General features: G+C 44.4%; 1 protein-coding gene across 1 annotated transcript in view; it reads left to right on the top strand.

Annotated features, from left to right (window-relative positions):
* Positions 1 to 13,820, top strand: part of LOC120515245 (killer cell lectin-like receptor subfamily G member 1) — a 40,915-nt gene extending 27,095 nt beyond the window's left edge. Inside the window, exon 3 of the mRNA XM_039736065.1 lies at positions 13,639 to 13,820. Within this exon, the coding sequence (XP_039591999.1) occupies positions 13,639 to 13,756 (118 nt within the window). The 3' untranslated portion in view covers positions 13,757 to 13,820. The remainder of the gene's footprint in view (positions 1 to 13,638) is intronic.
* Positions 13,821 to 14,391: the final 571 nt, after the last annotated feature.

Below are 14,391 nucleotides of genomic sequence, written 5' to 3'. Positions count from 1 at the left end.
TTTTTTGTTTAATTGGGGTTTTAAAATTTTTTGGGGTTTTTTTAAAGGGGAAGGGTGCAGAGTGGGGAAAAACATCATCGGGAACCTCAAAACAATAGATGTTGGGAAACTAGTCTGGAAGGGGGGCATTTGGAGATAAAATTACAATATATTAGGGGCTCAGCTCAGTTTGACTTAATTATGTTGAGTCCATCCCTATTGTTTATTGCAATAAAGCTAATCTCTCTGTTTGCCTATCCTCTGTCTCCTAGAGCCTTCTTTCAAGATGAGAATCTTCGGCGTATTTTACGCTTCCACATAATCGATCCCTTTCAATTGTTTATACCATTTTGCAGGGAAACACCGAACCTTTCCCGCTACCGTAGTTGTCGTAAATGATTGAGAATTAGGTCGAGTGGCTGGTGAGTGAAAACTGCTGACAATTGGCTTCACGGTGGTTCTCGCACAGCATACTTGTCTTTTGGGGTCACTAAAGCCAAGAGTCTCCTCAGATGAACATTAGAACAAATGAGGCGAGAACAGGCGATTCGGCCCAGCAAAGCTCACCAGTCCTATCCACTTATTTCTTTCAAAATGAAGATGAGATTGAAATGTTTGCTCCAGTCATTTTTCAGCCACACAATGTTGCATATTGTGTGTCTCGATAATATACGGGCGTTGTTCTTCATCTAAACCAGGGGTGTCGAACTCCAGTCCTGGTGGGCTGCAGTGGCTGCAGGTTTTCATTCTAACCATCTTCTTAATTAGTGATCCGTTTTCACTGCTGATTCACTGGTTTTACCTTCGTTTTAATTGACGTGACTTGGACCCTTTAGTTGTTTCTTTTTCCTTAATGTGCAGCCAAACAATAATGAGACACAAAACAAGCCAGCTAATCCTGAAAATAAAGAAAGGTGAAAGAGTCCGTTGCCATTGGTCTGCCTCAGGGCCAAACATCTTGGCGGTCTTAGAAAACAACAGAAAATCAATAGTCTGCTGTGGCAGAAAGAGAGCAGCAACAAGTCTTGATATTCAATAACGGCTTTAATTAACAGCAAGAATTGGCTTCTCATTAAGAAACCGGTTGGTTGGTCTCGTCCGATGCGAGAGATGGACGTCTGAAGTGGAGCTCCGCTAGCAGTGGTGCTATTTTTCATATTATTTGCTTATTATTCTGAGATATCCTGTATTTATTCAACCCAAGAGGGACGCTACAGTATATGTAAACACATATAAACATGGCCAACAAGAAGGGGGTCGAAAGAATGAAGACTAAAGAAGCTACATCCAAGCTGCGATCAGCAAGCCCCTAGTTAGATGATCGGCCTCTCAGAGACAGACCTGGATCAGATGGGCGAAAGTACGAGACTCCTCGGGACCACGGTCCGCTACATCGTCGCCTGCTGAGAGCGAAAAGGGGAGCGAAGGTGCGATCGTGAGTGCAGATGTGGATAGCTCGCCGGATTGGAGAGGATTACCTGAAACTGGAAAGGCCGGGAGGTCCAGCGGCTTCAGTTGCAATCACGCAGCGGAACGGCCGAGGACCCACCGGCTTCAGCAGAGTCCTGCTGCTTCATCACAGTACAAGAAGGCACATTTGAGCTATATCTGAACTGAAAGTGTTGCTCGCTGACCTCAGGCAAGATATAAAGAAAAGCGAGAAGGCTAATGAGAAAGCAACGGCAAAGGCACATGAGAGACTGAAACAGGAATGAGCAGGAGATGAAACAGGCCAATGAATGTCTCGCGACAGGAAATCCAACAGGCAAATGAAAGGCGCGTCAAGAGGTACAGCTTGAACTTCGACAGGTGCTGGGTAAAATTGAAGAAGCCGCATTGAGAAAACTTCTACGAAACTGAGCAGCTTGCTGATCGATTGGAGCATCTTAGTGAGACATTCCGAATCGGATCGAAATAGCGAACATCTAGCTGCCAGTGCGAGGAAAGAGCAGTAAATGTCAGTTGAATGTAAAAGCTTCGGAGAAAAAACTTGGAGACAGACTGGCTGCTTTAGAAGATGGGAATAGAAGGTATAATGTCAGGGTGAAGGCTTGCGGGAGAATCGAAAGTTTAAACCGGTGAAATTACGCATAGCTGAACTTTTCTAAAATAATCGGAGGCGACTTTAAAGCAGAATCTGAGATAGTAGCAGCGCTTTACGGCGTCTGCTGAGATCAAACACCGTCAGACCCCGACCAAGATCTTTTATAGTCCGTTTTGAACGATTATCATTTAAGTTAGAGGTGATGGAACTCCTCAGGAAAAAAGGAAGATGTTATATATGAAGATTTATACATTAGCGTCTTCCCTGACTTCTCTCCAGCAACAGCTATCAAACGCGCCGCCTTCTATAATATTGTAGCGACCCGTGGAGGAGTCTTTTAAGATTTCGAGCCGAACTCTGCCGTGCACTCTCTCGAAGCTATGCTACTGGCTTGCCAGCGTCATGCACGCAACTGCACCCAGCTCTTTAAGAAAGAGAACACTCGTGCCCCATACACGCGCACACTCAGTGTCTCGGTAGTTTGCTTGATAAAATCTTAGCAATAAAACAGCTCTGTCCTGTTGTATCTTTTATTACAGAAGATAGTCAGAAACAAAAGCTCAACATTATTGCTGCCATTGCCAAGGTCAAGCACGAAGACACATTTCAATAAATTGGTACTTTTACAAAATAAATAACCCCGGAATGATAACCCAAACCCACCCAACCAATTAAATACAAACACACCATTATTTACAACACAAATGACAATACGTAAATTCGACATACAATAAGCTTTTTATAAATTACCCATAATTTCCCAACAAACTATTTACATAAATTACCCATGAGGCGTCACTCCATGCGCTTGCTGCCGGGTTGTTACACAGCCCCCTCCTAAGAGGGTTAGTGTCCCCACAACCCTACTCATCACAGATAAAATCACGTAAATGTCCTGGCCGTCGACGGACACGCTTTGTCCTGCCGGAGGTGCCATCACTGTGTCGGGCTCAGTCCTGTCATGTCTGACTCGGTGCCGGGGTGGAGGTTGGAGAACCGCTTATATTTTCGAGTTGTTGTTGCTCTGGGGCCAGTGGGTGGTATGGTGCTAAACGGTCCTTGTGCAGCACCACCCGTCTGCCTCGCCCAGGCATTCGACTCGGAAAACTACCTCCATATTTTGTCCAATATTTCTCCCGGTCCTTGCCAATGGTGGGCTAGTTTTGGGGACAATCCCGTTTCCGCTTGGGCAAAATACCCACACTTTGTCCCTGGCTTCAGCGTCGGGCCATGAGCCCGCGAGTCATAAGCCCGTTTTTGGCGTGCTCCAGCTCCCTCCAGGGCCTCCCTGGCCAGTCGATGAACGGTGTCCAGCCGCTCTTTTAGCCGTCTAAAATAATCCATTTGGGCCCACCAATAATCTCAGGCTCAGGGGTGAGCCAAACACTAAATCCACCGGCGTCAGAAGTTCCCTTCCAAACATCAGCCCGCTGGCGTGCATTGGCTCGACTCCTGCACTGCTGTCCGATATGCCCATAGGACCAAAGGCAAATGTTGGTCCCAGTCCCGCTGGTGTTGACTGGTCAGAATTGCCAGTTGAGTGGCCAGGGTGCATTAAATCGCGACCAATCCATCACTTTGTGGGTGAAGGGGTGGTCCGGTCTTTTCACCCCAGTCGCTGACACACCTCCCTGAACAAACGGCTCTCAAAGTTCCGCCCCTGATCGCTGTGGAGCTCGTCCGGAACTCCAAATCGAGTGAACATTTCATCCACGAGTTTTGGGCAGCTGTGGGGCACTCTGATCCGAACTGCATACGCCTCTGGCCATTTGGTAAAGTAGTCCATTGCTACCAAACGTAGCGATTTCCGCTTCGTTACAGGAAAAGGACCCAGTATGTCCACACCACCTCTCCATGGGTGCCCGACCAGGTATCGTTGCAATGGCGCGTGAGAACGTTGACCAGGTCCTTTTGTGCAGTGCAGACGCCACAGCAGTGGACGTGTAGCTCTGCGCCTTGCCGACACCGGCCAATAAAACCGCTGCCGTAGTCGCACGCTGTCTTAGCGCTCCGTAATGTCCGGATCCAGCCGCTCCGCGGACCCATCGGAGGACCTCGCGCGCAAAGCCTGGGGAACCAGTAGTTGTAGCCGGTCAATTCCTCCCAGGTGCGTGCCACCGCCTGTAGATTACGCCATCGTGCAACTCCAAGTTGCCCAACTGAGAGTGGAGTATTTTGAGTTCAGGCCCCTGTGACGACACGGTTTGCCAGTCGGGACGTTCTTGTGTCTCCAACCAGCCCTTTACCTTTCTAGTGCTTGATCGTTAAGCCTGTAACTGCCTCAATTGGTCAATAGTGTACGGCTCCCTACTCCAACAGTGTCATCTATCCTGCGGATGCGGACGATGGCCCCAGCCCCTTTCTTCCTGTCGGCGGCAATATCGAGCATTCATTGCTGAGGCATGGACGCCTGGAGAGGGCATCAGCGTTGGCATGCTGCCGTCCGGTCTGTGCTGTATCTCAAAGTCATATTCTTGTAGAATCTCCATCCACCTTGCCACCTGGCCCTCTGGTTGCCTGAAATTCAACATCCAGGTGAGGCTAGCATGGTCAGTCCGCAGTGTGAACCTAGTGCCCAATAGGTAGGGCCGAAAGTGCCGCACCGCTAGGATCACTGCCAACAGTTCCCGCCGAGTGACACAGTAATTCCTCTCCGTCGACTGAGGCTGCAGCTGTAATAAGCTATCACTCTTTCTCCAGCCTCCCCTTCTGTGAGAGCACGGCCCCAATCCCACATTGCTAGCCAGTGTCCACCACAAAAGGTTGGTTGGGGTCAGGGTACGCCAGGACGGCGCTGACGAGGGGCAGCCTTTAACTGTTGGAAGGCGGCTGTGCAGTCCTCCGTCCACCCAAACTGTTGGCCCTTACTGCTAGTCGGTGCAAAGGGCTGGCAATGGTCGCAAAGTTTTTACTAATCTTCGTAGTAGGAGGCTAAACCCAAAAAGCTCCGCAGTTCAGTGATATTGGCTGGTGGGGCCAGTTGCTCACGGCAGTCACCTTCGGGGTCTGTAGCCACCCCACTCGCTGATTACGTGCCCTAGAAACTGAGTCTGTCGGGCGAAGATTGCATTTCTCAGGGTTTAACCGCAACCCGGCGTCTGAATGGCGGTCAGGACCTCCCTTAAATTGTGCACCGCCTGGTCAAAGTCTCTGGCATGAATCAGCAGGTCATCTAAATAGACCACACAACGGGTTCGGGGAATGTCTTTTAGGACCCGCTCCATTAGTCTTTCAAACGTGGCCGGCGCATTACAAAGTCCAAACGGCATTACCTTAAACTGCCACAGCCCTTGTCCGATGGTGAATGCAGTTTTGGGTCGGTCCTCTGCTGCCAGTTCTACCTGCCAATATCCACTGCGCCAAGTCCAAAGTGCTGAACCAACGGGATCCAGCCACATAGTCCAATGCATCATCGATGCGAGGCAATGGGTAAGAGTCTTTTCGAGTGACTGCATTTAATTTACGAAAGTCCACACAAGGCGCCCAACCCCGCTTTCTTCCGCACCATGACCATGGGTGCGCCCAGGGACTGTCCGAAGGCTCAATGATGTCGTTGGTTACCATCTCGCGAATCAATTCTTCGGCAGCTTGGCGTTTTGCAAGAGGCAATCTGTGGGGGCGCAACCGAATGGGGGCGGCGTGGCCAGTGTCAATGTGGTGTTTGACTAACGAGGTTCTGGTGCAGTCCTCTTCTCGAGCCGCAAAAATGTCCACAAAGTTCAATACTTTCTGGAGTTGCTCCTGCTGTGGCGTGCTCAGCTGTTCACCACTTCGATGGCCCAATTCCTCCACAGCGGCAACCGTCTCAGCGGATGGGTGGTCGTGTGAGGAAAACCGTTGGGGAGCACTGGTCTGAGCTGCAATATTCTCCTGGGGGTCCTCTTTAGTCCCTGCATCTTCCGAACAACGGTCGAGCGCCGGTGAGCCGTGGTGTCCAGGCAAATCCAAGCTAACAGCCCTTCCAGGATGATTCCAGCCCGATTGGAGCGACACAGTCTCATTACCTACGCGGAGGATGGCCCTGGACACATCAACACATGCTCCCCAGTGGGCCAGCAAGTCTAACCCAATTATGCATTTGTCTTTAATGTCCGTGAGCCAGAATTCGTGGCTGGTCTGGCTCGTCCCTACTACTACAGTCAATAGTTTCTTTCCGGGCATTTTTGTCCGCTCACCCCGTAACGATGCGCGGTTCGATGTTAGAAGGAGTCCAGTCTTTTGGAAGAGGACCAGCTGTTTCGGGCAACACTCCTCTCTGTAATAGACAAATAGTGGACCCCGTGTCCACTAAGGCACTGCATGGCCGTCCGTCTATAATGCAGTCTAGGTATAGTCCACCTGAAAACCCACAGCGCCCCACTTTAGGGCAGTCATTGCGGAGGGATGCTGAAAATTGGAGCGAGGGTCCCCTCACGGCCTCACTCCGAAGTCGTTTCCCGAAGGTGATGTTGTACGAGGCAGGGGACTTGGAGCAGGGCAGTCCCTGGCAAAATGCCCTGGTTCTCCGATCCGGAAACAGCGGTCCGATCTTTGTCTCTGTCGGGGAATTGATGATGGCTGGGCGCCGACGGTGACCTCCACACCCTCATGCTTGTCCCTTTCTACCCCTCGCTCAACTTCTCTCGATAGCCGGTTTGGGCGTGATGATTGACGTGCCGGAGACCCAAACTGTAGTACCTCTTCAGCCCGTTCAGCCTCCCGTAGTGCCTCGCTCAAATGTCTGGGCGGCGACAGACAGACATGCTGACGAAGACGCTCTGGTGCAAGGCCCCGCAGGAAAGCATGAAGACTGAGTTCTTCCCTTGCTGCTGTCGAGAAAGTAGGGTAACCTTTCCGTACATAGACCCTGATGTCAGCTGCAAATGCTCCCACACTCTCACCTTCACGCCGATGTCGGTTTGTCAGCTCCTCCCTGCTGTGTTCCGCTGAGGTTCTCTGTCCAAAAGCGGACGGGTGAGAGCATCGGTGAGGGCCTGAAGATCACGACACTCCTCAGGCGGCAGGTCGATGAGTACCTGAAGTGCGGGACCCTCCAAGGCAAGGGCCAAGTGTGTTGCAGCTTCCTCGCAGCTCCAACCATTGTGAAGAGCAGCCAGATCCACTTGTGCAAGGTATGGCTCCAGGGCGTCAACCGCTGTATCGTGGCAGCTTAGCGGGTGACCGTGTGGGGAGGACCGCCGACTGGTGATTTGGGGTGTCGTTGCGGCAGCTACAGGTTCATTCCGCCGTGCCTAGAAGATCGCAACACTGTCCGGGAATACTGGCACCCTCAGGCCAGTTTGTCCTTTTTCTCCGTGCAGTTCTGCTGATCAGGCGCTCCAACATAGCGCTATTTTCCGAGATGGCACGCTCTATTTCTTCAAGACTCTGTTCCATGACCAGGCGTCTTCTAAACAGCCTGGTCTCCCACTTCTGACACCAATGTAGCGACCCGTGGAGGAGTCTTTTAAGATTTCGAAACTCTGCCGTGCACCTCCGAAGCTGTGGGCTAGCGGCTTGCCAGCGTCCATGCACGCAACTGCACCCAGCTCTTTAAGAAAGAGAACACTCGTGCCCCATACACGCGACGACCGAGTGTCTCGGTAGTTTGCTTAGATAAAATCTTAGCAATAAAACAGCTCTGTCCTGTTGTATCTTTTATTACAGAAGATAGTCAGAAACAAAAGCTCAACATTATTGCGCGCCATTGCCAAGGTCAAGACAGAAGACACATTTCAATAAATTGGTACTTTTTACAAAATAAATAACCCCCGGACGGCGATAACCCAAACCCACCCAACCAATTAAATACAAACACACCATTATTTACAACACAAATGACAATACGTAAATTCGACATACAATAAGCTTTTTATAAATTACCCATAATTTCCCGCAAACTATTTACATAAATTACCCATGAGGCGTCACTCCGCCAGCGCTTGCTGCCGGGTTGTTACAATATTAAACAGCGGCTACGGCAAGCCAATGTCAAATACGGCCTCCTGTATCCGGCAAAACTGAAAGTGGAATGGCAGGGGCATTTCTATGTTTTCGCTAGCAAGGAGGAGGCAGAAAATGAGTTAAGAAAGCTGATCCCGGACTATTCTGATACATAATTGTGAGTCATGGCGGTAAATGATAAAGCTAGGATTAATAATCTACTGTCTGATCTATTTGTTTTTAAAATACGGGTTTTTTATCAGCATATATTCTCATATTCTTATATTATTATTACTTACTTATTACTTATCATTACTTAGTATTACTAGGGCTAAATGTTTGTGTTTTATTGTGCTTAATTACGTTTTCCTCCTCTTTTTTTTTTCTTTTCTAATTATTTCATGTGTACCCTAAATGAGACTGTTCAATATCATACCCTTGGTTTGCTGTTATTGCTATTACTGCATTAAGACTTGTTATGCTTGTTTTGGACACATCTTTAACACCATCACCTGGGTTTATTATCTGGGGATATCATCTTAATGCACTAAAATTGATGAAGATTATTATATGTATGTATGTATATATATATATATATATATATATATATATATATGTATATATATATATATATATATATATATATTAAGTGCAAAATTCTTTTCTTTCTTTTCCTCTTTTAAAGACTATATTGGTAACAGATATCTCTATCTTTTAACCTTAAAGCCACTGCATGGGGGCTTGATGTGCTTTGGACGTGCTCTGTCTCTGGGTATGTCAGAGGACTGGGACTGCATGAAGTGGGTTTTAGCCTCACCTGGGGAGGCAAAAAGGGAGGGTGGGGGTTAAGGGGAAGAGAAAGAGAGCAGGCTTGATCTATATCTAATCTATCATCTCAATCTTTATAATTATAACTATCAACGTAATAATAAGCTGCATGGCAACAACTCTTGGGGGAATAGGAAATTAAGACCTAAACTATTTCACTTCCAGTTAAGACTATAATATGACACCAAAAACTCAGAATCAGTGTCTCCATGATGGGACAGTTAACTTCGTAAGCTGGAATGTTAAAGGCCTGAATCACGAATTAAAGAGAAAGAAAGTACTTTCTCACCTAACAGGTCTAAATGCTAAAATAGTATTTTTACAGGAAACCCACTTACTAAGTAAGGATCAGTTCCGCTGCAAAAAGACTGGACTGGCCAAATGTTCCATTCTAGTTTTACAAAGAAAACTAGAGGGGTGGGAATTCTCATACATAGAACAGTACCATTTGTAGCATCAGATGTAGTATTGGATCCTGAAGGGAGATATGTGATGGTCATGGGAGACTTATCTAACTGTAAAATGATTTTGATAAATGTTTATGCACCTAATGTTGATGATAAGGAATTTATACAAAATTTATTTGCATCCATTCCCAATCTGAACACTCATAAACTTATAATGGCTGGGGACTTTAATTGTGTTCTAAATCCACTTTTAGATAAGACTTCCTCCACAGGGGAACGCAACTAACACCGCAAAGATAATTACAAAGTTTATAACTGATCACAACTTATCAGATCCCTGGAGGTTTTTAAACCCAAATTCAAGAACATATTCTTTCTACTCACCAGTACATCATTGCTACTCAAGGATTGATTACTTCTTTATAGATAATAACTTCTTGCCTAAGATTAAATCTTGTAAATACGATGCTATTGTTATTTCAGACCATGCTCCGATGATCTTGGAGCTGAAATTACTAAGCCCCATACACTCACCCGCAGATGGCGCCTCAATCCGCTTCTATTAGCTGACGAGAATTGTACTGAATTTATATCAAACAAATTGAATTCTTTCTAGAGACAAATACATCCCCTGAGATCTCTGCAGGAATACTCTGGGAAACTCTTAAGGCCTTCTTAAGAGGACAGATTATCTCATATCTTTCCCACAGAAATAAATCCGAAGAAAGTAGCAGAGATAAAAGCGAAATTACTAAAATAGATGAAGAACATGCCAGACTACCAAGCGAGACTCTACATAAGAGGAGGCAGGCTCTACATTCAGAATTAAACCTCTTGACAACTAAAGAAACCGAACAACTAATTTACAAATCCAGACATCATTATTATGAACATGGAGAGAAAGCTAATAAGCTTTTAGCGCAACAAATTCACAAGCAAGAAGTGCACAACGCAATCTCGTAATTACTAACACGAATGGAGATAAAATCATCGAACACAAAAATATAATGTACACTTTTAGAGACTACTATAAATCCCTATATACTACTGAGTTTAAAGAAGACAATATACAATCTAATGCATTTCTGGATAAATTACAGATACCACAAATTGACGCTATTAGTGTGGAGGAGCTCGATAAACCTCTGTCATTATCAGAATTACTGGATGCTATAAAGTCACTCCAAGGTGGAAAAGCAGCAGGCCCTGATGGCTACCCTGCAGAGTTTTACAAGAAATTCTCCGCTCAGCTAGCTCCCTCCTATTAGCAACATTTACAGAAGCCAGAGATAACCAATCTCTTCCACAAACCTTTCGCCAAGCACTAATCACTGTCTTTCCAAAACAAAATAAGGACTTATTACAATGTGCATCATACAGACCAATTTCACTTCTGAATAACGACGTTAAAATACTCTCTAAAATCATAGCTAGAAGGATGGAGAAAGTGCTCCCTCAATAATATCACAAGACCAAACTGGATTTATTAGGGGCCGACACTTATCTTCAAATCTTCGACGCCTGTTTAATGTAATATACTCACCAACTAAATCAAACACCCCAGAAATATTATTATCATTGGATGCAGAAAAAGCATTCGACATGATTGAATGGAAATACCTTTTTACTATTTTGGAGAAGTTTGGGTTTGGCCCGAACATTTGTGCATGGATTAAATTACTGTATACTAACCCAGAAGCTTCAGTTTGCATCAATAACATTTGCTCAGACTACTTTAAACTAGAACGTGGCACAAGACAAGGATGCCCTTTGTCACCACTGCTGTTTGCAATTGCCATTGAACCACTGGCAATACATTGTCGAAATACTGATCAGATAAAGGGGATTAGCAGAGAAGGACTGGAACAGAAAATCTCATTATATGCAGATGACATGGTACTGTATATATCGGACCCAGAAAATTCTGTGCCTGCAGTCTTAGCAGCACTCACAGAATTTCAAAAGCTCTCTGGTCTCAGAATTAATCTGAATAAAAGTGTACTCTTTCCGGTGAATTCTCAAGCATATAATATTAGATTAGACACCCTTCCTTTTATCATTGCAGAACAGTTTAAATACCTCGGGGTAAACATCACAAGTAAACATAAAGCTCTTTATCAAAAAATTTCGTCGTCTGTATGGAAAAAATTAAACAAGACTTGCATAGATGGTCAACCCTTCATCTCACACTAGCTGGAAGAATTAACACTGTTAAGATGAATATTCTTCCTAAGCTCCTTTTTATTTCAAAACATACCAATATACATTAATAAATCGTTCTTTAAGCAATTAGATTCAACAATAACCTCATTTATTTGGAATTCTAAACATCCACGCATCAAAAGAGCGACCCTACAAAGACAAAAGGCAGAAGGCGGCATGGCTCTACCTAACTTCCAGTTTTATTACTGGGCGCAAATATACAGTCGATAAGAACCTGGACACAAATAGAAGAACATACACAGGCATGGACCGCAATAGAAGTAAAATCCTGCAGTACTTCTTTGTATTCCTTGCTTTGTGCTCCAATAAACACACGCTATCGGCAATACACTAATAACCCAATTGTGCTCCACTCACTTAGAATCTGGAACCAATGTAGAAAGCATTTTAAGACGGAGAAGCTTCTTTCTGTGGCACCTGCAAAAGAACCACCTCTTTCAACCCTCACAAACATATGCAGTTTTTAATATCTGGAAAAAATTTGGAATTAACTTGCTTAGGGATCTTTATATAGACAACGTCTTTGCATCCTATGAACAATTACATTCCAAATTTAACATTCCAGCTACAAATTTCTTTCACTATCTTCAAATCAGGAACTTTGTTAAACAGAACCTTCCAGATTTTCCTCATCTTGCACCCTCATCCACGCTGGAAAAATTATTGCTCAATTTCAAGGAGTTAGACTCCATCTCTACAATATATAAAATCCTTTTACAATCCCTTCCTTTCAAAGATCCAAGAGGACACTGGGAAAATGACCTCTCAATTAATATATCAGAAAAGGAGTGGAAAGTAGCAATGCAGAGAATTCACTCAAGCTCCATATGCAAAGCATACAATTATACAACTCAAAATTATATATCGAGCACATCTGTCTCGACTAAAACTCTCAAAATGTTTCCAGGGCATGATCCAACCTGCGAGCGTTGCAACCAAGCCCCAGCCTCACTAGGTCACATGTTCTGGGCCTGCTCCAAATTAACATTATTCTGGACAAAAATTTTAATTACCTCTCAGACAGTCTTGGACTCACAATCCCTCCTAACCCATTAACAGCTGTGTTTGGGGTTCTTCCAGAGGGTCTTAAAGTGGAGAAAGACAAACAAATTGTGATTGCATTCACTACACTGTTGGCACGCAGACTTATTCTGATAAACTGGAAGAACCCAAACTCTCCTCTTTTAAGTCAGTGGGAAACTGATGTGTTATATTATTTAAAATTGGAAAAATCAAATACTCAGTTAGAGGATCTGTGCAGACTTTTTCAAAACATGGCAGGATCTAATCAGTAATATTTTGAAATGATTTTATAAAGCACAGAGAATTTGTTGATTTAGGTATTTTTAAAAGCCTTAAATTTTACACCGTTTGGCTTGCTCTCTCTCTCAAGGGTGGGGATCGATCTGTTCTTAGCATAATTCTTTTTTTTTTGTAAAAACTTGATTGCTATGTATTGATTGTAATAAAATTAATAAATAAATAAATAAAAAAAAACCGGTTGGAGTGAAATTGGTCGGAGTTTGACGTTACAAATTAGCTGGTCATTCTTGGCTCTTTTCACATCTCAATTTGGCTGCCATTGAATGAAGAAACAAATAAATTCAGAGGACTGAATCCCTAAAAACAGGGCTATTAAAATGAAGGGAAAAGGAGTTCATTAGCAATGAAAACTGATTAGGAAAAGGGTTTGAATGAAAACCTGCAGCCACTGAAGCCCACCAGGCCTGGAGTTGGACACACCTGATCTAAACAAAGCTTTTGTTAACACCTTGATTTTTCCATTTGTTTTGCCATGTCAGAAATAATTCCTCAAAGTAATAAATTATCTGTTGGTGTTCATCGAAAATACTCAATTAAGCAACTAAAGGTTCTGTTAACTGTCTAATGACGACTACCGATCAGGTTACACATACATGGTAACACATTTATTTATTTATTGAAAATCCAATGGGGTTTGACATACCATTGCAAACCGAAGGAAAGATAAAATCACAAATACCAAATGTGATTGGAAAATTCCATATACTATGAACTGATTGGCTAGGCCTGTGGCCAATCAGGGTGGGCCTGGCTGGGCTCTACGCCACTGCCATGTTGTGAGGCAGCAACACTACCACTGCACCGCCATACCACCCATAAACAAACACTGAAGGGCAAAAATACTACAAATCAATGGCAGATCGTCACACAATGGCACACAAAAATAAAGTTGCTCTTTTATTTTTTTTTCAGATGGCCTTTGGATAATAAAGACAAACAAAACTGTGGATGCGTCAGACGTGAGGGAATAAAAAGTGAAAATTGCAAAAGTAAGCAGCATTGGATCTGTGAGAGGCAAACGGCACACTAGACTCTAAGGAAAGCGGGTGGGCACAGCCCTCTTGGGCACCCAGCATGGACGAAAGCAACTTCAAGTAAAAAGAGGGGCTGTGAAGCATTGGACCATGACAATTTCAGAAAAATAAATAAGATTTGCCTTAAATGTTTGATTAAGAAATCCTATTGTTTATTCAAGACATGTTCTTGAAATTTTCACTTGTTTTCACATAGATTAAATAAAAATAAAAAAAAGTAAAAATCTGTCCTTTCTATGAATTATTTTTCTTTACTGCAGGCTCATTTATGACTAGAGATGAGTGAAGGGTCAGAGCTTTGTGCAATTAACAAAGTTTGCTTTTTATGCAATTCCGTAATTGTAAAATGCGAAACTCAATAAAATAAAGTGTTTATTTATTATTTATTTATTTCTGGGTGGAAAGCAAAATATATCCATCCATCCATTTTCTAACGCGGTGAATCCGAGCACAGGGTCACGGGGGTCTGCTGGAGCCAATCCCAGCCAACACAGGGCACAAGGCAGGAACCAATCCTGGGCAGGGTGCCAACCCACTGCAGAAAGCAAGATATATTGCTCCCTAAAAATCGTTCCACAGCTGAAAGTGTAATCTCCTTTCTCGACCACCATTCAACAGGCCTCAGGCTTCC

Source organism: Polypterus senegalus, chromosome 14, assembly GCF_016835505.1.
Source record: "Polypterus senegalus isolate Bchr_013 chromosome 14, ASM1683550v1, whole genome shotgun sequence".
In the NCBI taxonomy this organism is placed as follows: Eukaryota; Metazoa; Chordata; class Cladistia; order Polypteriformes; family Polypteridae; genus Polypterus; species Polypterus senegalus.
Note: the sequence above shows the minus strand (reverse complement) of the source record. Positions and strands in the feature narration are given on the sequence as shown.